A 24,614-nucleotide genomic window follows, 5' to 3' on the forward strand; every position below is an offset into this window, starting at 1 on the left:
CATTTTGACAATAGGCCTATAGTTAATTATCAGAATAAGTCCAAATATCATAAGCCCCGAATTGCAAGATTTACAATATGCTACAGTGTCTTTCTCATGATAGACATTCTGTGACCCCAGCATATCTGGTGTGATTATGTGTGGGTGAGGGAGTACCGAGTGTGAGAAAGAATAAGACTTTACTTGGAGTGACTTTGCAGCTTGTAGTCCTGAAAGATTTAGAACTAAGTACCACAAGGTCATTTACTACAAATATGCTTTTCTGATTGCTACAGATATCGTTTATGCACATTTGATTACCTGCAACTACCTGTAGTTTGCAATACATGTATTTTTGCCTAATTTTGACTCTCTTCTGTCACAGTTGTATTCAGACGGGGAAAAAAAGTTCTCCACGATTTACAAATTTGACAGGGGTGTGTTTTTAGGTGCATGCAAGCTTATGAGGGTCTGCGGTTGAAAGCTGAACTACCATACTTAGTAAACACACAAAACATAACATTGACATTGTTGTCAATCTCCCTCTTGGCATTCCATAGGCAGTTATCAGCTGTTGCTCAATCAATCAACGCACGCTCACGGGTGATGTACACGTACTGGCGGGTTGGTCTGTGTGTAACCACTGGATTCGTTAGCCCAAGGAGGTATCATACCTCCTTGGTTAGCCTTGCCGTCGTGCCACCGCTGCGCGTTGTGGGTGTACTCTACGAAGCTGACAGTCGAGACTAGTCACCCAGAGCCGAGGCAAGTGAAAGAGGTGTCAATGAGTCCACTGCCTTGAACTATTCTGTTTTAGGGCGAATTCCGAGTTGTACAAAAGCAGTATTCGACGATGTCTGACTCAATGATAGCTCGTGAAAATCCTCGGCTAACGCAAGAAAGGCGAGGGGCGTCATTTGACAAACATGAGCTGACTCTGTTGCTGAACGGTGGTCCCCAGGATCTGCAGAGAATCAAATACATAGGTAGGACCCTAAGTTGAAACTGTTGTAGAGATGCTCTACTATACTCTGTACTTTGCAGAAGAGCACCGGAGGTGATCAGTCAGGCGAGGTCCCCAATGTGTGGTATTTAATAGCCTCCTCAGCGAGCTGTGCTTGTAGTTGTATGATACATCTAATTAAGCAAGGGGGGGGGGCACTTTAATTTTCTGGCGCCACTTCGAACTTCTTGGTTTTACTTTATTCAGCTTACCAGCAAAAATACAAAATTATTCTATGCATCTATCTAGTTTAGTGAATTACAAAACTTTCAGTTTTATTCAAGTTTACAGTACATAACTTTTCTTGGTTGAAATCAGTGACTTGTTCAGAATTCAATACATGCAGCTCAGGTCCACAGCATGGTTTAAGGCCCCCATTTATTTGACTGAATGTGAAATTTGAACAAAGAGTAATAATATCACAGACACAGACTCATATGCATGGTATGTGGTACTACACGTGTACCCTGAGAACGCTCAAGTATGCGATAGAATGTATGCATCCCACAAGCTACTACTTTGTTAGACAGAAAGATCCGTCTGTCCAAAGGAGTGAGTCTTCTGTTTTTGTGACATTATTTATTGCTCTCCTCCAAGGGGATCCATGAAGCCAGCTAGACGCAGTCCCACTGAATGTATCCCGATGACCAGATACACACCGATCCTCTCTCGGTCAACTGCTTTGTATAATACGTTTGAAATGAAAGTGTATGTTAATTGACAGATATGATTGATCATATCGGGCACTCTGCTAGATTTGGTGGCTTATCAGCAAAGCTGCCTTTATCAAAAAAAGGAATACCTACTGGGACATGTCTACCAGTATGTTCTGTATTGTGGCATAGCATCAACCTGACTAAAATATTGCAAATCCCTCACCATCATACAGGAATGTTTGATATAGATAATCCATCTGAATACTAAATAGCTTCAAAGTCAAAATCATCTGAAGTTGTCCCTGGTTTTCCCCAAGTCCTAATTCAAAAGACTTATATAAGATATATCATTGCTTTGTTCTCAGATGCCGACCATTTTATATCATGACAATGTCAAGGAGATTGAGCACAGTAAACGACTGATGCACTTTGATATCAATGCATTGATAACACTTCTCACTGCACATTTGTATTAAATTTATGTAGATTGTATATTTAAGGATTGTTTACATTCGATCTTGCTATCAGGCCAATGTCAATACAGTACGCGCAGTGTCGCTGTGCATTATGGTCAAAGGTACTGGCTACCAAAACACTCCACACAGATAGCAAGGGATTTCACTGCATAGGTCCTACACACAGTTCGATGTATCAAATAAATTGTCTTTATGAAGCAGTTTACAATCAAAATATTATGCATACAAATGTATCATTTTCTTTCAGTTTTCTGCATTTGATTGCCATTTGGTTGTTTGTGTATTTTTTAAAATCTTAATTTCAGTTGGATTATTTAAAGGTATTTCTTCACTTGCCAAAAAATGCCAGCAAATTGTTTTGGCTGTTACATGCAGTTCTGCTTTTTATGTACTTTTTTTTTTTTGGGGGGGGGGGAGGGGTGGGGAGGTGATCTCGGGCAATATTTGTAACATATTCTTTTATTTCTTCTGTACTAAGAAAGAAGATGTCATTTAGATAAGGTGTCTATATAATGTAAATTGCTTTTTTTTTTCTTTAAGGGGATGGATGGTTACCCCTCATATTCAAATGATTGTGCTCTGTTACTCCTTCCTGATGTGATTCTTTATTACCAGAGTCCATTGTTCTCAGTGACCCCCACTTTGACCAGAGCTACCGGTTCACCCTCAGCCCGGCGGAGACATTTGATCAGTCTGTGAAGCGAGCTGTACGATGGGTGGCAGTCAAGGAGAAGTATAATCTCACTCAACCCGGAGATGACATGATCATATTAAGGTGAGAGGGACTTGATATTTTACATTTAATAATATCTTTGGAACAGTCAATAGATTTTGTAAATTGATTTTGTGTAGATAGATCAGAATGAAGAAATGACTATGTTAAAGGGATTGTACAGTTATGGTTGAGACCTAATTTCAGGTTTCTAACATTTTTTGGTGAGATAGTGAGAAACCTCTTATAAAATGTGAAAGAGCATGTAATTCTATGAGGAATTCAACGTTTATTTGATGAAAATTGGTTTTCAAATGGCTGAGATATCAAAAAAGAGCGATTCTAATAAGGTGTGGGACCCACTCTTTATTACGATCGCTTTGTTTTACTTTGTTTTTTGATGTTTCAGTCATTCCAAACCCGATTTTCGTCAAATAAACTTTGAATTCCTCTTAAAATGGTATGTTCTGTACTATATCATAAGTGTTCTCTTGGTATCTCGCAAAAAGTTAAAAACCCAATTCTCATCTCCACCAAAACTGTACTATCCCTTTAAAGAGCATTATGAAGTTGAGGTGGTGCTGATAAGATGGCGGTCGTGGGGATGATGACTGTGATAATAATGATTGTGCTGTTGATAATGAGGGTCAGAGTGACGATGAAGATGGTGGTGACAGTGATCATGGTGATGGTAAAAACAATGAAGATGATGATGCTGATGCTGATGCTGATGGTGATCCTGATGGTGATCCCGATGCTGATCCTGATGCTGATCCAGATGCTGATGCTGATCCTGATGGTGATGGTGATGATGGTGATGATGGTGATGATGGTGATAAAGGCAGTGATGATGATGATAACTGGATGATGTTAAAGGTGTATTGATTATGATGGTGAAGTCAATAAGATCAAGATAATGATGTTATTCGTGTTCAAGGGACCTACTGTTGCCAGTACCATAGTATTTGTCAGACATAGATGATTGAGAGGACTTGAAATAAAACCTGCCTGTTTAGAACAAGATATCCTTGCATATATACATGTACATTCGGTGAAAATGAATATGAATGAATAGAACAGATGATAATTCTGTGTCTTAATTCCCAACTCAAGTACAGACAAGACTCTAGTTTAAGAGGGCATGGAGAGGCTGAGGTATATCCTGGTATGCCCCCAGCAAGTATTTCTATTCCCTTAAAGGGTGTGTACAGTTCTGGTCGAGGTGAAGATTTAGCTTTTAACATTTTGTGAGACATTCAGAAACCACTCTTTGAGATGTCAAAGAGCATGCAGTTCTAAGGGGTATCAAAAGTTTATTCGATGAAAATCGGTTTTGAAATGGCCGAGATATCCAAAAACAAGGTGAAACAAAGAGATACTAATAAAGTTGGGGCATGTCGCCTTTTATTATTAGCACTTTTTTGGATATCTCGGCCATTTGAAAACCAATTTTCATCAAATAAACGTTGAATCCTTCTTAAAATTACATGCTCTTTCATATTTCATAAGAGGCTTTTCATTATCTCACTTAGGAATGTTCAAAACATGAATCCGTACCTCACCCAGTACTGCACAGTCCCTTTAATTCTCTAATAGTTCATCCTCCAATATTTTTTTTTTTTAACCATCAAGGTAAATAGTTGCTTATTTCTTATTCACACACCTGTACGTTAGATTCAGCACAACGCAACAAATTGTAAATGAGGTTGTTAATCTACACATGGCAAATGTTTTCATTTGTGCCATCCTCAAAAGTATGATAACTTCATATCATTTGGTTGTTTATGCATATAGATACACATGTAACTCTCTTAGTCTCCTTTTTGCTATCCACCCAGATGCATGAACCACAATATAGGATTTGCGATCCACACGCTGATGTTCATACCATCAATCGAGCGACTCGGGACAGAGGAGCAGAAGGCCAAATGGCTGCCACTTGCCAGGCAGTACAAGATCCTGGGCACTTATGCACAAACAGAACTGGGACATGGTATAGTTTTCTTTGTTAGTTTGTTTGTTATGTTTGTTTGTTTGTTTGTTTCATATCAACAGTAGGTGCAAACTTGAAAACAAATGTAAAGTTCATATGTGCCTTGCACATGTGAATTGTGTTGAGTCTGTGCACAATTTGATGAATGTCATTTTTACTGTCAAGATCAACATCAGAATTGTCATGATTGGAATATCTGACCTATGTATTGTTTGAGAGTGTGGGTGGAAGGGGGGGGGGGTACTATACAGGTACTGGTATGTCGCTGCTAGAATTTTTTTGTTTTTGTTGTTATACCACGCCCACACAAAGTGGAAAGGAGTATAGGAATTTCTGTGTATTTGGTCAGTTGACCTTTCTGTCAGTCTGTTACTAAAGATTTTATTTATGTACAAGATTGTTTGTATTCGAAGCTGTTATTGGACCAACTACTCTTTCAATTTTTGAGCAGTTGTTGCATGATCAAGAACATGTGTGTTATAAGATTTGAAGAAATAGTTACACTTGACATATGATGATAAGAAGATCTTTCATGAACTGGAGTTCATTTCATGACAAAAAGCAGAGGGGGGTCAGTGGTGATCCCAAGGACCATGGGGGCAACCTTTGAAGGATAAGGATAAATAGGGAGGCAACATCAAACAAGATAAGGAACAACAGAGGGATAAAGAAAAGAAAGGAACAACAGAGGGAAGACTTTTATGTGATGACTTCATGGAACGGACCCCTGGTTTAACATTGTCTCTGACAGGAAGTACTATATATTTCTGTGATTCTTTGAACCAGGCACATATTTGAGCGGCCTGGAGACAACTGCAACTTATGATGAGACGACGCAGGAGTTCGTCCTGAACTCCCCTACTCAAACCGCCATGAAATGGTGGCCAGGGGCATGTAAGTGTCATTCATTTGAATCTCAATTACATTATTATTATTACTATCTGTAATGGACAGAGCAAACTGTACCTGTTGATCTGAGACCGCATCATGTTGGTTCAAAGAAGAACTAAGTAAGATAAACACAGCTTGGTGGTAAGCAAGATTAAGAGATGTCTTATTACAATAATGAGATTAATTATGATTTTAATTTCTGTATCATCCACAAAATTCCAAACATCTCTTTGAAAAATGATTTCACTTGATTGTTGTTATTGTTTGCTCCTGTCACGTACATTCTTTATGTTTTCTCTGCAGTGGGTAAGACATGCACTCACTGCATCATATTGGCTCAGCTGATTGTCCGAGGTGAACGTCATGGAGTGCACGCCTTCCTTCTTCAGCTCAGAAGCCTGGAGACACATCAACCACTACCAGGTGATTAGAGTTATTATTATTATTTTTTATTCTTCTTCCTCCTCCTCCTCCTCTTTTTCCTCCGAAAGTTCTTTGTATTTGATTTTCTTCCATTTGTTTTCTCTTTATAGTAGCACCCCCCAAAAAAGGGCATTTGAAAAGTATGATACTCTATTATAACCATATGTAGTATGTTATATAGTATACATTTATTTCCATGATATGTTGTTCATGTGGTTAGTTGAATTGACTTCTTATTTTGACACTGGGGATGTATTACGATGAGAGATGGCCATCCGTAGGACTGATCCAGTTTTGTGTTGCTTGGCCATGGGCAACATGGTCTGAAATTTCATACATATCATTCGCATTTATACCCATAGATGGGTGAAATTAAAAGACGTCACTGTCTTTTAATCCGTCTTTCACTAGTCTGAGTGTAATTAATACATGGACAGAGCTTTTCTGTTGTCGAAGTTAATTTGTTGTTGTTTTTGTATTTCCCAGTCAATAAAATCATATATTTATACTGTTCCCAGTCAATATAATCATATGTTCGTACTGTTCACCTGGTATGCATTATAACAGGAAGGACGATAGGAGACATTGGTCTGAAGTCATCCTATGCTGCCATCGACAACGGTTTCCTCATTCTGGAACAAGTCAGGATCCCAAGGGAAAACATGCTCATGAAGTATGCCAAAGTGAGTGGTGCATAGGTTTGTTGAGCTTTTCTTTTCTTTCTTTTTTCTACCACATGGATGTTGAGGGGAGATTGTGTCGAATGACCAGAAACATGTAAAGCCAGGCTTTATATGATTCATATTGTCTTCATTTTTGTCAGTCTTCTCAATCTTTGAAAATGATATCTGTCACATGGATTTTGTGAGTTTACTGATATTCCCGAAATTAATTACTCTCAAATACATTGCCTCCTGTACTACATATGAGCTGTACATTATCTCCAAAGTTTGAAATTACTATCTTTCTTTCTAAAAAGAGATATTGCTTACTTCTTGTTTTGTCACAGTGGTACGGGATGCATGTGGCAGTTCCATGTAAAAGAACCTCACGAATCACACGCACACGCAAAAAAAGGATCCGCGAGTAACATGTCCTCACGCACACTCACATAGAGGAATGTTCAAATCTGATTAAGTGGTTTGTACCACACATACATACAAAAACGGTGATAATACCAACCTTGTGTGGTTCATCTTTTGAGACTAGCAAAAGTCAATGATAGATATCAACCCTGCCTTGAGTGCATTATGAATGAATGAATATCTTATGAGTCCCGACACATTGTCTAGCGGACGCCACCATGTAAAACCCAGTTCGTGGACCATCATGTGTTCTCTTACTTTCTTGCTCACAACGAAACATATCCAAGGTCTCACCAGATGGAGTATTCAGCATAGTTGGCAACCCCAAAGTCACTTACGGCAGCATGGTTCTCGTGAGGACGGCCATTGTCAGGGCGGCATCGTACGAGCTCAGTAAATCCCTCACGATTGCAGTGAGGTACAGCGCTGTCCGCACCCAGGGGAAGATTGAGGACAGGTTGGTCACAGATTTTTGAATGACGTGAAAAGGAGAAACATCAGAATGAGGAAAGGGGAAAAATTCCTCGTAAATAAAATTTTTTGCTCACATTCATCAGTGAAGGGGACACTGATCTCTTTATGGGATCTATATTTTGGTTTAATATGAAACAAAACTCTCCGGGCTTTATTGATGAATGTAAGTAATGGCAGTGCTAGCAATAACTAGCCCAATATCTTATAATTAGCCAATATATGAAGAAAAAAAAGAGAGATAGAAGATCAAGAGAGAAGAAAAGAGGTGATTGCACAAAAATCTGCTTGCTTAAATGGGACAAAGATGAACTTCTCTCTGTGTTTTTGTTTTTGTTTGGTTTGGTTTCCTCTTCCATAGTTCTTGTGAGAGAAATGTTGCTGACAACAATTTTGACGTGTGTAATTCCCCTCATTTACTGTATTCAGTATATTGACAGGAGCGGTACTTACATGCATGCTTAGAGTGTAACCTTTCTACATAAAAAAAATTCAACAATCATAAAAGCCATTGACTCTCCCTCCCCACTTTTTTTTCTCCCTACTCTCTCCCATTACTTCGTCCATGTCCAGCGGGCCAGAGGTGCCCATACTGGACTATCAGACCCAGCAGCAGAAGCTCTTTCCAGGCCTGGCCGCTGTGTTTGCCATCTACTTTTCCGGCCAGCATCTCCGGAGGCTCTATGAGGAGAATGAGGAGAGCCTCCTGAAGGGAGATTTCAGCATTCTGCCGGAGGTAAAGCAGCCACTAAAGAAAATGAAAATGGCACCTTCTTTCTGTTCAAGTTTACTGAAATTTATTTGTTGTGTGTGATATAATTTTTCTAATTTTTATTCAAAGTTAATTGATCATACATAACATAGTGTGATTCTTGAAGTTGGAGAATATAATTGTACTTGCAATTTTGAATATTATACGCATCATACATGTATAACATAGTGTCAAATGTGATTGACTGTAAGATTTGTGATCAACATTCATTATTTCAAAGATGTATGATTGGCATTGTCATTGTAATGTTGTTGTTTTTTATTTGTAGCTGCATGCTCTTTGTTCAGGACTGAAGGCGCTCGCCACGAGGGAGTCAGTTCTCCATATGGAGACGTGTCGCTTTGCCTGCGGAGGTCACGGGGTCATGCTGCAGAGTGGTCTTCCAGAGCTCTATGACTGCTTCTCGGCCTCCTGCATATACGAGGGAGAAAACACGGTCCTCCTGCTGCAAGTCGCAGGGTGTGTGTGCATTTACAGTGTAAATGAATACAGGCAAAAAGATAGACAGACAGACAGATCAATAGATATATAGATAAATAAAAAGGTAGACATATAAGTAGACAGACAGACAGACAGACATATAGATAGATAGATAAATGAATAAATAGACAGATATATATATATATATATATATATATATATATATATATAGACAGACAGACAGTTAAATAGATAGATAGATAGGTAGATAGATGAATAGATAGATAGATAGATAGGTATAAATCCATAGCTATATTCCTTTTTTAACCCACTAACTGAGCAGCAAAAATGTATGCAGAAAAGCCAGACCTTAACCCGAACTCATCTTTAAAGGTTATGATGAGTACTGACAGCAAAATGAAATTGGCAAGAAACTGATAGGAAATTACTAATAGTCTCATATTTTCCAGCTTGCATAAAAAGATACACGAGTGAGATCATCTGGTGTACTATTAATGATTCTGGTGATTGTCATTATCATTCTCCAAGTGATCATATATCAATCCTCACTGTGAACCACCTACCCTGAAGCTCTCGGCTCGGCAGCGCATAGTGGTTCCCCCACACCACCACTACTACTACTACTACTACTTCTTCTTCTTCTTCTTCTTCTTCTTCTTCTTCTTCTTCTTCTTCTTCTTCTTCTTCTTCTTCTTAATATTATTATTATTATCATCATCATCATCATCATTATTATCATCATTATTATTATTATCATCATCATTGTCACCATCACTTACAAGTGCAGTCCATATTGTTACATCTTTATCAAACCTCAGTCATATTCTTTGTATTTTTTCAACACAGGTATCTCATGAAGATTCTGAGTCGAGCTCAGATGGGTGCAGATGTGTCTGGCGTGGGAGCGTATCTGGCCAATCAGCCAGAAGACCAGTGGCGCCCTCACGAGTCCCTGGATGGGGAATCCATATTCGCAGCATACAAACACCGAGCACAGAGGTATGCATGTAGTACACTTGTAGTCACAACCAGCTGTCTGTAGATGCTCTGCAAACATAGTGGGAAATAAAAGCTGACTTAATCTTAGGGTGATCTTTGCACACAGCGCCCTCAAACGCATGTGAATAAAGCTGAAGGGAGTCAAGCTTAGTGGGGTGCCCATTGACAGGTGGTCCTACTTGATACACTAGGCATCTCCAAAGGCAGCTTGGTGATATCCATTTTCTCATGTACACACTATATCTCTCTTTGACTGGGCTGTTCCATAATGTCAGTACATTGGATTCATAGAATAGTATGGCAGAACATAATGATAATGAAAGTGTGTCATTGAAATGTACAGTTTAATATGTTTTGAAGCCCTGTATCAAATCATAATGCTAACTATATTGGCTGTGTCAATAATGATGATTATATTGGCTATGTCAATGGGCATAAAGTGACCCTATTGTAAGTAATGGCTTTCGCTCAGTTCTGTACTTTACTTCTGTATTCAGTATGTTCAGCTGACTTGAATACACTTTAACTGACCCTGTTATTCATTTGCCATATTTAAGAGATCGGTCCTTTCTCAATCAGTAATTCTTTGATGACTCTTAGATTGTTGTTGTTTTTTTGCTTTACATCAATTTTAATTGTACTGATTTGTGTAGTTTCCTAAAAAAAAAATAATAATAATTTTGCCACATGTCATTAGACTCCCTTCTTAGATGAGATTTAGATTACTTGTTTTAACAAAGGATATTTACAGCATTCGATTATACTGTCTTATCGATTCGAACAATGTCAATTTTTACTGTAACAGTCAAGCAAAAATTGAACTATAATTGAGAACTGAAGAAAAGGAAAGTCGGAAGCTTAAAAGGAGAGACATTCTTTGTCACTTTTCATTTCAAGTTGAAGAGACAATTCTTTAAAAAGTGCCTGACCAGTGTCATTTTTGACCTACTCTCATGAACAGGTTGGCCCAGAAGGCTGGGGAGAGGTTGGCAGGCTTGATGGCACAAGGGATGACTCAGAAGAGGGCCTGGAATGAGAGTGGTATTGACTTGGTCAAGGCAGCTCGGGTGAGATTTTGGCTCAGCTACGATATATTGAGAATGAATTCTGAAGTTGCTCCAAGAGATTCCAGTCAAGTCATATCTCCTAACAATTTCGTCAAGATAATCTGAATCACAATTTTACTATTCGAGTAGATTAAAGGTCCTGTTTACCTTTGGGAGCAGTATTTAAAAAAAAAAATGTTCAAGATATCACTTTTTATGCATATGTGTAGGTCAGTTGTATCACAAAACATCCTACCATGATATAGAATTTTTGCAATGAAACCTAAAATTTAAGGAGATATCTCTATTTTTCTCATTAAGCCATAACTGTAGACGGTTTAGTTCATATTTTGTATATTTAACAATACTTAACATCGATCCTACTGGTTCAAAATTCTAATATGTGGGTTGTTTCTATCCCTGACTCAAATTTTAGAACTATTTTTAAGCAGTAATGCTGGGTTTTTGTTTCATCTGCAAATGGTAATTATTCAAAGCCATTTCTCAAGAGCAGGCATGTATTAGCCTGAAATACATGAAAGGCATTTGCTTTGCAAGGAGTAATTTTTGTTTTGTTAATTAACTATTGTGAAATGAAATGTGTTGAAAATCAAGTCAGGGTTGATGCCCTTGGGAAAGACAAGATGGTTCCAACATTTAGTTCAAACTCATCATTCATCATTTCTTCACAGGCACATACACAGTACTTCATTGTGCAGTCATTCTACCGCGGAGTTGAAGAGACTCAAGTGTCTCCAGCTACAAAGAAAGTCTTAGAAGCACTGTGTCGACTGTATGCCTTGTACCATGTTGACGAGAACGCGGGAGAATTTGTGGTGGTAAGATATGAAATTAGGTACAAACTTGATTTAAATAGGGAGAGGCCAAATTCATACACTTGGGATGTAACAACTTATTTTATGCCTTTACAATGTCAGCTTTAATGTCAACTTTGATTTGTGTCATCAAACATCAGAGTAGTGAATGGCTCTATCTTTAGCTGTGAGACCATTAACAATATTAATTTAGCTTGTCAGTGATGTAGAGTAGCAAAAAGTGTGTATACACCTCAAGGTCCCTTTAGTGTGATGCTCAGTTACACATTCAATTGTGGGAATAAGGGAAACAGTAATCTGTTTAAATGTTATTGAATCAACGAGACATGAAACATGTTTTCAAATTATGTTTCAGAATTAATAATGTTGATATTTCTACTCAACACACTCAGCTCACGTTTGACAGGTGTCTCCTTACATCCATCACATCATGGTTTACTACCCACCTTTTTTCTTGCAATGGCTATTGAAAGTATTCCTTTTTTTAAAAGCAAAACATGTATTTACTGTGTGATCATCACTGTATTACGATTTTGTGGACTCGTTTTATAGGATGGCTTTATCTCATCAGACCAGCTAGACTGGCTTCACAGACTCTACTTGGAGACGTTCCCCATAATTAGGTGAGTGAGCTGTGTTTTCTTGATTCATTTGTCTACTCAGCAGCCACAAAGATTGCATCTGAAGGTTACATTGACAGAGTATGGTTGATGTTAAAAGTTTGGGTCAAAGTGACATCTCCACTTGTACAGATAAGACCAAAAATGTTCCTTGAACTCTCTGTTATCTTGTGGATATGCTTTAGGGGTTATTTTAGTTGCACTTATTGGCATAGATCGGCTGTGACGCTCAAACAGAAATTGGGCGTAATGTCAGTTGAAAAGGCATATGAAATGGTGAGTTATTATGTTGATATGAATCTGATTGTTGTACAGTGGATCTGGATCATATATCTAGTAATGACTGGATGACGTTGAGGGCAGTTAATGGAAGGAAAGGCATTCTCAGGAATAAGTTTACCACTGCTCTGCTCACCCTGTGGCTAGTAAAACTTTTTCATCAGCCATGTTCACACATAATGGTGTCTCCAGATGAAATGGATTGAACAAGACTCCCAAAGGAAGGCTGCTCCTTTTATTACTAAGACATTTGCGATATTCATATCATATATCACAGATGGGTCATCTATCTGAGCTGCAAATAAAGATACAATGTAATTTTTGCAAAAATCCCCAGAATGTAAAAAAAGTTCCTGAACTTTGACCTGGCAAGACAAGTTCCTTTCTACATTAAATAATTGAATACACAAATGATGATGGGAATGATGTAGGGAATTTTCAAGGAGTATTTGCCAACATTTATTAGTCACAGTACGAATGTGGCATGCTTTTATTGACCCAATAACTTCAAATTTTTAAAATACTACCTGTTGTAACAATGTTGCTCACAACTAGGTACTGCTTTAACAAGGTCATTTCGGCGGTCCCAATTTTTCCATTACTGTGTGTAGCTGGTTTCAGTTTCAGTATGTTTACAATGAGGTACTGGTTGTAATGGAGGTGAAATCCACAGTCCTGGCGACCTCATTATAACAGGGTTTCTCTGTACTACTACCGGTACTACTAATGCTATTTGTCGTACAATAGATACCTGCTACCATGGCTCAGGCTTTTAAAATAAACACCAAATGTACTGGTCTGTTTCTTTGCCTGGTGTTCTGATACCTGCTACTTGGATGTGTCCCCGCAGACCAGAGGCAGTCACACTTGTGGACTCCTTTGACATCTGTGATGAGTTCCTCCAGTCCACGCTGGGCTGCTACGACGGCAACGTCTACGAGCGCATGTATGAATATGCAAAGACGGACCCAAGAAATAAAACAGAGGTAAGTTACAGTCACTGTCCAGTACAGTTGAGGAGAAGTATGTGTGGAAAAGTCACACTTACAAGCAGTCATTTGAAAGAGAGGCAAGGAATTAAAAGTGCTAAATCATCTTTTATTCTGAGCCTGAATATTGAATTTTATAATGAAACCAATGTTTTTATTTCATTGCATTTTTTGTTTCTGCATGGTACAAATTAACAAATCACTGGAGCGAACATTCAAATTGATTTTAAATTCATCATTGCTAAAGAATGTGTAAAATCATTGTGACAGAGTACAAAGAAATATGAAGAAAATCATATTGCCATGCAGGAGGATACCTTGTAAGCAAACTGAATGTTTGGGGTCTTATTAGATACATACAAAAAAACAAATGGCTACTATAAAATATTGATATACTTAGCTACAACAAGACAAGAAATTATTTTAGAAAAGAAAATAATAGACATGCACTCAGGTGGTGTTGAGAAAAAGAAAGGACTAGCAAAATTGAGAGATAATGAGAAAGAGAATAAGAGAAGGTACTAGAAAGAATCCTCTATCTACAATTGATATGATAGATGCATTCAACCAGTTGCCAGGTGACAGCTGGATGAAGCACCTGAACCAGTCATTTACATGAAAAGGTTGAGAACATTATATGGCAAGTCTGTACCCATAAAGGCAGACTATCATTTGAACTTTCAGAATGCGTGACCAAAGACTGATTTTTTTTAGTGTACATTGAAGAAATATCATTTACCAAATAATTTACCCTTTCACTGTTGCCTGCTTTGTTTCAGGTCCATGAGACGTACTACAAGTACCTGAGGCCTCTTCTCAAGGGATTGATTGCCAAACTTTGAGAGAAATGTCTATAGAGATATAGAGAGGGAGAGAGAAAGAGTGAAAGAGAGAGAGTGAAAGAGAGAGAGAGTGAAAGAGAGAGAGTAACCATGTAGCTTTTATTCTTACCCAGTTTGGGACAATCGAAAGAAAAAGAAAGAGAATGCGTCGATGAAGAAACGTTATTGGCTATTGGTGCTTACAATTCCACGGACATTCTGTATGCTTTGAGTGATTTTGATGTAGACACAGAGAGGTCATTGATATAGTATCTTGTGTATAAATGCAATATATTCAATGACACTACCAAAGCATTAAGAGCAAGCAAAGGCTTTGCTGCAATATCACTACATTTTCAGAGTGTGCTGATCAGGGATCACAGTTATGCAAACATATATGAATATTGTACTTTGGAGCTGTTCATTAGATATGCAGGAAGAAATTCTATTTAGGTTTATTTTCTTTACACAATGTTGATATCAGGCTAAATGCAGATGAGGGCACTGTACACTATTTCCCAATAGATTCTGATTATGACGTAGCTGTAGTCAATCAGAACATATGGCATTTTGTGACACATTGGTATTTTGCCAAAAGAACTCGTGTGTGTGATAATTTGAGATGCTCAATTTGTTTACTTCAGAATTAGATTACAGAAGCCACTTTTTCATTGTGCCATTTCTTTTGTGTGTGTGTGTGTGTGCGTGTGTGCACTTACCCATGGTGTAAAGCGAGGACATACTGAGAACCGCGGACATCCTCTGTACGCAGACCATTCCAAACGGTCTGCTTTTGCATGTAGGGTTACGTGTTTGTAGGTCCTCGATTAGCATTATTGTAATAAGTCCTCGGTTGGATGGTAATATAGGAATGAGTCCTCGGTTGATAAGAGTCCTACTGACACACAGGTCCTTGGTTATGTGGTAAAATTCTTATGGGTAAAACAGGTCCTCAGTTTCCACCATAGGCATGTGTGTGTGTGTGTGTGTGTGTGTGTGTGTGTGTGTGTAAGTAAGGAAGATAGGTATTTTTTCATCTTTCATATCAAAACGAAAAAATTGAAGAGCTAATAATCTTCAGGTGTATAAGCAGAATATTTCTAGATAAAATGGACCTCTGCTTATAAGCTTAAATCCCATTTTCTCCTCACAGTATCTGTGCAATTCTTCAACTTAAAGAAGAAGAAAACAAGTATTTGCCTTTGTCACATGCGCTTGTAAATCAATGTAGAAAGAAGAGATGTGCTTTGTAGCTTATAACAATTTCTGTAACAATTTCTGTAAAGACACAAGACCAAAGATTGTTTCATCCTACTACAATTTATTCATCTGTAAATATTATGAAACAATGTGTTTGTGACTTATGTTAGGAATACAAGTAATCACTTTGTAAATCTAAAGCACTTCTTTCTAATACCCAGAAGACATTATTTTGGGCATAAGAGAGTAAAGATTGATATCATTATGTACTGACATTCAGAAAAAAATCAAGGCTTAGGCATTCTGTTGCAAGGTCTGTTTTGTCTAACATACTTAAATGTAAAATTATTTGTGTTTGTGTATACATACATCTTGATTTTGTATTCATTGCATTGGTGCATCATGGCATTCTCATTTCTTGCCAATAAGAAAATTTTTTGTTGATTTCATGTAAATTTAAAATATGATTGTTTGTACAATGCATTTGTCATCATTATTTTACTTGTGTATTCTTAATGACAATAGTTGATTTCAGATTCAGTGCTAGTGCTGGTAATGTTCCCAAACTTGAAAGTACATTTTTTGTTGGTGTAATTCCAGTACGATGACACAATTTTTGCTGTGGTCATGAGATAACACTAGTGTTGGGTATTGATAGTTATGATCATATCGGTGTTGGAGCGCAATTTGACTATTTTGGAGATAACACCAGCACTAGGTCTAGCACTGACACTGAACTTGAAATCACCTGATGTTTGTTATGAAATTTGTATAATGTACAGTCAACCTCGCCTAAGTCGAGTCTATTTGTACTGAAGAAATAGCTTCGACTTTGAGAAAACTTGACTTATCAATGTCAATAGAATATAAAGAGAAGAGGACTTGGAAAAGACCTAAACTTAGGTTATTATTATTCTTAAGCGAGGTCACCCTCAGCAAGGTTGACTGTAATTATGATTATTGCACTGATCGATAAACCCCATTGTTGTAAGTCATCTCGCAGACTGTCTCTGTGATCCTTGTTACTTGACCAACAAGGACCTTGGCCAAGTCTCCCTCTGTCATGGTTCACCAGATGTGCTGACTTCCATATGGTGCAACTTTGTGAGCCGTGGCAGTGTGCCATTGCTCCCAGCTCGAAGGGACACAACTTCATACTTTCTCTCCCGGCTCTCTTCCCAGATCTTTTCCCCCTCATGATAAGAGGTTTGCGAGAATTGTTCTCCAACGTTTTCCGGCTGATTTTGTAGGAGATCCGGGATGGACAGCTCTCCTGCAGGCTGGTTCGCCTGTACCCGCTGTATTTGTGGTTCCAAGTTGTCCCCATACGGCTAAAATACTGGGTTGTCTGGCTCCGATTCTGACGTTCCAGACCCGGGATCTGGCGGCTCCATCATTGCAAGCATACCCCATGGTTTTCTACATGCTGGTGGAGCCAGGGGTACTTTGACAGACTGCTCCACCTCTTGACACGTTTCTGGTGAGACCGCCACCTCGATTTCTACACCAGGACCAGGAATCTCAGTGATCAAAATTAGGCTTTTCACCTGCTTTGGAGCAGGAGAACAGGACCTATGCCAGCTTCCAGGTCCCTCATTGTGGCTGTGGTGTTGGCGGGAGTGGTCCCATTTTGTCCCTTCCCCCTATTGGGGAATTTTCTCTTTGGCCCCTGTGCATCCTCTTGTAATGAGCCAAGAGTTTGTCTCTCCTAGAGAATTGCTTTCCACACCGCTAGCAGTCAAGGTTATGCTGACTCCAGTGTTCACTGTCGATATGCCGGGATAAGCCTCGATGATGGCTGAAATATCGGTGACAGGTGTAACACTTGAGGGGACCTTTCTCAGGTGATCTGGACATGTTAGAATTCTGCTGTAGAAAGATATCAAATATGATGATAAATATATTTATTAGACTTTTAAAATTATACATGGTGTTACAGGTACATATCCCACAACTTCCTACATATGTATATTATGTCGTACACACATTCACTGTAATTACCCTGCACTCTGCCCAGCATTCCTGTTCCAAGTCACCATATCGCTGAGGTGGATTTTGCCTCCGAGGTGGATTGCTTCGGGAGGAGTACTTGAAGAAGCTGGAGTATTAGGTACCTCTTCGTCAATGTGCAAATCGGTAAGGTTAAATATTGGTCTAACTTCTGCAGCTTCATTTGGGACCTGAGATGGTGCCTGGAGGACGTGACAATCCGGCTCCTACAAAGGAGCATCACTACCTCCACAGACCTTGATCCATGACTGCAAAAGCTCACTAAGGAAGGGCTTCATGTGATCCACATGAATCTCCCTTTTCTTTCCATTGTTCTTCTGTATTCGGAAGGTAACATCCAATACTTTTCAACAACCAGGAACGGACCGTGTCACCTTTGTCAAACCTGGAATTCTCCCTTTGTAGCCCTAATTAACAAATGGTCCAAGCTCTCTGAGGTATCCATTTTTTTTCTTCAAACTGATTTCCATTTGAGTTACAGATATAGGCCATTTCACATTCAGTGATGTCTCTGCTTTGGAGTGGAGAGTGGAATCCAGTGCCCTCTCATGCTTTAGGGGGTAGGTGTTCTTGTTGCCAGCGCACTTTGCTGGTGTCTTAGTCACATTTGTCATTTTCAGAAAAAACGCTGGCAATTTCTGTCCCAATCCAAAATGTTGCAACTGCTCTCTCTGTTTACGATTCTCTTCCAGCAGTGTCTGATTCTCCGCCCGTGAGTTGAGCAATGCCTCCTCCCCCTTTTGGAACTCTGCCACCATAAGACATCCATTTCAACATTGGGATGTAATTTCTCCACTGTCATGATGTGTAGCAATAGAGAAGTTAATCATCGGGAATAGAGTGATTATAAGTCTCCAAGTTTGACGGTGAAGTTGTGAATGTGCAGGCATAGTGGGCATTCAGTTTGAAGGCACCACTGGCACTGCAGGTGCTACTGTTTCTTCCCGACAGGCGCTATTATTTCCCTCAGGTGGAGATCCTTTCATGCAGCCATAGTCACCTGCAGGCATATTCCATGAACAATACAGGCGTGCCTTTCACCTGCAGACCCCTTCACCTTCAGGCACCTTCGCCTGCAGGCCCTTTCACCTACAGGCTCTTTCCTTCTTGCCTTCACCTGCAGGCTCCTTCGCCTGTAACAGGCAATTTCACCTGCAGGCCGAAATAATGGGCATGATATATTTACGGATTCAGAGACACGAGTCACCCTGCAGGCACTGAAAAAAATTAGTAGGCATTTGTAACAAGGACACTACTAGCACTGCAGGGGAAAGGGTCTCTCTTCAAATGCAAATTAATATCACATGAACATAAAAATCATCATTAAGCCGCAGTCACTTGGTCCATGCGACATATTCCAATGCTGCCACCAGTGTAATATAAATGGATTTCTCCAGTTACTGTGTGGGATCTTTTTTGGGTATATTCATTGACATTTCACTCAGACTCACAACAATTTCAATACACTGCAGCATCACGCAGAGTCAACATCATTCACCAAGATGACGATAGAAGTGTATGCGAATGAGAAACTTTATTACCGTACTCACTGATCTGGCTACCCGTCAGGACAGCTCACCTGACACCAAGCGCAACTGTACTTGCCCCACGAATGGCTGATACACACATCATATACAATATGCAACAAAACATGGAGCGACACTGCAGACAACGTCCGCCTCCATTGAGAATCAGCTAACAACTCCTCACTTCTACCCTCACCCCAAGCAAGAGTATATCCATGTACGACCCTTGATCCCCACCGAAACTCTTACATCATGGGGTCACTGCATGCCCCCTATGTCCTACCAGTTGTACATGAGACTTTTACTTCAGTGCTCTAAACTTATTTCATTACAATGTACTGAATGATGTTGTGTTTCATGAGCTCATTTGTGACATTTTGAGTTTGATTTATTTGTCATCTTTTTTTTTGTTGACATACACAATACATTCCTAAACATTCCATGCTTTTTAATCAATGTTGTTACTTGTACCTGCATACTTGAGGAGATCAAGAGTAACCTAGTAGTATTACTTTGCCCTGTTGCATGAACACTTTTGAACTACATTGTACCACAAATCAGAGATTTGTCTGGAATACATCCAAGTTTAAATGTTTTAAACCCAAGATGACAGTTCCTTTTGAAAAAATAAACAAACAAACAGGTTCTTTCTATTGAACGCAGACACAGACACCCCCACACTCACACAAATGTCTAGTCACACAGCAGACACTGCCCTAAATCATTGTAAAATGTATTATGTATATGTGTATTATAATGAGGGTCTATCTGTAAATGTCAATTATCAGTATTTTAATGTGTACATGAGAAAGCAATAATGCAAAAATGATGTCATCTTTAATATGCATAATAAAGACTATACTTTATATGACTGAGAATGATTTCAATGTTTGGTGTCGTATGGTCATCTCTTGTGAGCAGATGGGAAGTGTTACAAGCATAATGATTTGTGTAAAATGTCAAAAAGTCTTGTGGAAGTGCTTCTTGCCGTATAGAGATTAAACCAGCAAGTGTCATTTAACCCCTCTCAGGTCCTCAACCCCAAATGTCCCTGACACCACAGACAAGCAAGTTGAGAATGGCATTGAGAGACTTAAATGGCATGTGCAAACCCTGTCATAGTGTCATGTACACTTCTCCTCAAGATTGCCTTTTAAAAAGTACTGTGGACACAAAATGTATCAAAAGCAAAACAAAAACAAAAACTGGGTGGCAGATTTGGAGCAGCAAGAAAGAAGAAAAAAAAAAGTGGACATTTTTGTTCTAAAAGCCAGTGTGTTGGGTATAAGATCAGTAAACAGTGTGAAATTTTGTTTTATTTACACAAACATATCTTTTCACAAATGTGAATGGACTTAAATTGAATTGAATTCTACATAGTGGGATGGAACACCGTGATCAGCAAAGCTGGCTTTCTATAAGGGTCCACTAGGGACGACCTATGGTGTATATGCACTGACTGCTGAAATTGGGAAGCTGTTCAAGTGTGTGAGGCTATGCCATCAGTGTGTCCAATGTGGCGAAATGATTTCATAAAATATAAATAATTTTTTTTTTCACAAATGATTTCTATTTTGTGTTTATTATTATATACACATACACATACCCATATGTAAATAAATAAATTATATATATATATATATATATATATACTGAGTATACATATTACATATGAAGAGTTTTATTGCAAAATGAGCTAAGCGCCACTTTTAGACATTTCAAAGTAAGTCCATCATCAGATAGAGGAAAATTAAACCTTTCCAGTAATACCTCACTTGTGACATAACAAGGAATATTCTAGTAGTTATGATTAATAATATGGTAATACCCTGTATTTTCTTTGTTTTTAGCAGCTTTAATCACAAATATCTCAACTTAAGAATAGAGTTGGCTCGTTTTACAATAAAACTCTTCATAACAAAGACACTTAATTCAGCTCAGTTCATATATATGTATATGGTAAAATATATAATGATATGAAGAGTTTGTTCGCAAAAACCGATAAGTCCATATTTGCCAAACGGAGATATTTGTGATTAAAGGTCAAGAAAAATAAAGAGAATAATAGGAAAATTTTTACTTCTTTTGACCATAACTTCAAAAATGTTCCTTTATATCTAGTGACCAATATATCATTTAAAAGGTATTTTTTGTACTTTATCACAGAGACCGTACTTCAAAATCTTCAAAAATTTAATGGACTTATCGGTTTTTGCAAACAAACTCTTCATATACACAACAGAAAAGTTACTTCCCTAATCAAAATGGTTGACAACTTTTTAACAAAAGGGTTTTGAGCAAAATAATTTGGCAGGAGTGTTCCTATTCATATGCACATTTTTGACTAACTTCTGTGTGAAAATGACAATGATCTGTTGAGTCATGTAAGCTATCCATTATTTGACCCCTCATGCCATATCAATTAAAAAAGAAAAGAAAAGAAAAGAAAGCATGTCTTACATTGAGTTCAAAGTAGGCCTACCTAAAGTTGTCATGATTAAAGGGAGGGCTTCTTGATAGTTTCTCTAAAAGTATAAGTTGCTGACATCATATTGATGAAAAACAAAAATATTTAAAGCATTTTCTTTTCTGAATCTTAACACTATATACACGGCCAAGTTAGGGCTGGCTCATTGTAGGCTTAATGCCTAAGTGAGATGTATCTCGAGCAAAGATGACAAGCCATAGCAGTTTTCTTGATGATGATCCTTTTGACTGCACACTACCTTAGACTCCTGTGGGTAGACATATAAAGAGTTTCACTGCAAAATGAGCTAAGCGCCACTTTAAAACATTTTAAAGTATGTCCATCATCAGATAACGCAAAAAACCTTTCCAATGATACCTCACTTGTAACATAACAAGGAATATTCTAGAAGTTAAGATTAAAAATATCCCATATTTTCTTATTATTTTCTTTGCTTTTAGCAGCTTTAATCACAAATATCTCAACTTAACAAGAATGGAGTTAGCTCGTTTTGCGATAAAACTCTTTATATGTAAGCCTACTGGTACCGTAATTCTTCTACTATTTCATGTTTCTATGTGCTGTCAAATATCAAATTTTTCTTACTCCTTACACCCTTTTCATGAAAAGCAGTCAAAGAGAAACATGCTTGTTTGACAAAGAAAAAAGGTAAAGAAATATAAAGAAGTAGATTTTTAATTCATTCTTCCCAGCTTTTTTTTTTTTTTTGTAGTAATTATTTCTTGTATTTATGTGAATTCCAAGTCCATTCTGCAAAAAGGTGTAGGTCCATAAGCATTGAAATACATAGCTTTTCTATTTCTCTTTCTGTCCTTCATGATACCATCGTCCCCAAATACACGACGTATGAACATAATGACAAGTATAATCCTAACTTTCCAGTTGTATGCCCTCAATAGCATTGTGAGTCCATGAGGACATGTTTTAAACCACGTGCGATCTAGCTTTTAACAAACAACAGAAATGAAGCAATTCCATTTTCCCCAAGTTTCCCATTTTGTTTTATCCTTGGGAAAATGGAATATGGACGAAGTCAAATATAATTCTGTTTTTTATTTTCACAAACTGGAAACTGAAGGCAACCGATTATTTCTGTTCGTGAAAATTACAATGTATTACATTTTTGATGATTTATTAGTGGAAAAAATAAAATGAGCAAAGAAAATGGGATTCCATCGGGATAAAACAGAACCCCCCGTCCGTGTCATAAAGGTGATGAGCGCCATCTCTTGGTGAGATGTCTATCATCTGTGTTTACCAGTGGTGTTTACAGGAAGATTTCAGAGATCGTGAAAAGGTGGGCGCGGGTTTGAAGCAAGCCGCATCCGAAAGCTGCAGCGCAGCGGCCCTGCATCCACGGGTGAACCAAGGCAAGCGGCGCGGCGCCGGGTGATGATGTGAGTGCGCGCTCCATCTCTCCTTCGCGTGTTATTGATGCGGCGTGAACTTCGTCTTTCTTCCCAGACAGGAGGTCTCCCTCTTCCTCATTTTTTCAGCTCATGTCCCTAATTCTGACTAACCCTGTACTGTGAATGGGAGAACTTGGTCCGGAGAGACATTGCTCGCTGCTTCTCTTGTTGTAGAAAATCTACTGTTTTCGTCAGGCTACGTGGACGACGGGATTTAAATTGGCAATCTTCTTGTGGTGGGCTTGGCATCAAGTCTGCAAGAAGCAGGTGAGGTCACTGTAGATGAGATGCGCAGGTCACAAGCTTCTGCTTGCAGCTAGCTGACTGACGGGTTGTTGTACACATCAAAAGGCAAGCGTAACCATCCATACCCACGGCCATACATCACGAGGGATCGAATCAACTCAAAAGGCGATGATGTGGGCAGATAACTAGCATGTGTTAAAGGCCCTACATGAATTTTAGTCAAATTGGGTCATTTGTTTGGTTGAAACACAATGTGAATCGTGATAGCTGTAAAGCTGGAGATGCCTGCCCAAGGACACAAGTCTTGACGACACTCACAATCAAAGAGTATTAACGTTAAGATTAGTAGATTTCCTAGGTTGATTAGCACTGGGTAGGTTAACTTGGGGCAAATCACATTCTGGATGTCAAAGCAAAGGCAATAGTCATGCCAAAGCCACCACTTTCCTCCTCTGTCCAAATATAGTTGAATGCCAATGTGGAAAATCAGTGTCATCCTTCCGTACTTGCACAGAGGTTCATTGCGGTGTCAACATTTTTATTCTGATGTTAACCCTAAAGGGGCCAGGCTTTTTTGGCTATGCTCAGACCGGGGGATGGATTCCGCCCCCCCCCCCCCCCCCCCCCCCCGAGATCTCGGCCATCGGTGGTGCGATTGCGATGAAATTTGGCATGCGTGAGACCCGCGTTATAATCTACAATATTTTTTGAAACAAGCAATTTCTAATTTTGATTAATTAATTATGCAAATTAAGCTCAACATCATATTTTAGCCTAATTAAAAGCATTGAGAGTCTAATTTTTGATCTGTAAATCTGTTTTGGCATATTCAACAATTTTACATCACAAAAACTTTCAAAACTCATTTCAATTCTTATGTATTTTATTGTTTTCAGAATTTCTTATGTATTTCCTTGTTTTTCAACTTTTGTTTTTCTTTGTTTTTTAATTGGAAATTGTCACTGACCACTTTTCTACCATAATTAGCACAAAACTAATCAATGAAAGTGATTAATTGTAAAAATAATCAGGTTTTTATAACTTTCATGACAAAGCACTGTTTTCCATAGGAAATGCACGCAAAATCACAAAATTGTGTGCCCGTTTTGGGGCGACATTCCGTTACAAAAATGGGCGTGGCTTCGCAAAAGTATGCGCGGATGTCGTAAATTTGGTCACAACAAACTTGAACAAACAAAGTCAAGAAGCCTCGCGACGAGGCCTTCTCGCGTTACAGAATTAT

General features: G+C 38.6%; 1 protein-coding gene across 1 annotated transcript; it reads left to right on the forward strand.

The window, feature by feature from the left end:
* Nucleotides 1–757: 757 nt before the first annotated feature.
* LOC140242008 (peroxisomal acyl-coenzyme A oxidase 1-like) lies at nucleotides 758–14,562 on the forward strand. The gene is made up of 15 exons (XM_072321755.1): nucleotides 758–965; nucleotides 2,730–2,889; nucleotides 4,665–4,819; nucleotides 5,606–5,713; nucleotides 6,014–6,133; nucleotides 6,701–6,816; nucleotides 7,506–7,675; nucleotides 8,263–8,425; nucleotides 8,730–8,920; nucleotides 9,749–9,901; nucleotides 10,863–10,968; nucleotides 11,640–11,786; nucleotides 12,336–12,406; nucleotides 13,533–13,668; nucleotides 14,451–14,562. Exons 1-15 carry the CDS (start codon nucleotides 833–835, stop codon nucleotides 14,511–14,513), a joined length of 1,992 nt encoding a protein of 663 aa, XP_072177856.1. The 5' UTR covers nucleotides 758–832; the 3' UTR covers nucleotides 14,514–14,562.
* The last annotated feature ends 10,052 nt before the right edge of the window (nucleotides 14,563–24,614 follow it).

Source organism: Diadema setosum, chromosome 2 (genome assembly GCF_964275005.1).
Source record: "Diadema setosum chromosome 2, eeDiaSeto1, whole genome shotgun sequence".
Classification (NCBI taxonomy): Eukaryota; Metazoa; Echinodermata; class Echinoidea; order Diadematoida; family Diadematidae; genus Diadema; species Diadema setosum.

Coding starts and splice junctions, on each gene's coding strand:
- LOC140242008 (XM_072321755.1), top strand. CDS start 833: ATGTCTGACTCAATGATAGCTCGTGAAAATCCTCGGCTAACGCAAGAA. Junction 6,134..6,700: donor GACACATCAACCACTACCAG/GTGATTAGAGTT, acceptor GCATTATAACAG/GAAGGACGATAGGAGACATT. Junction 6,817..7,505: donor TGCTCATGAAGTATGCCAAA/GTGAGTGGTGCA, acceptor AACATATCCAAG/GTCTCACCAGATGGAGTATT.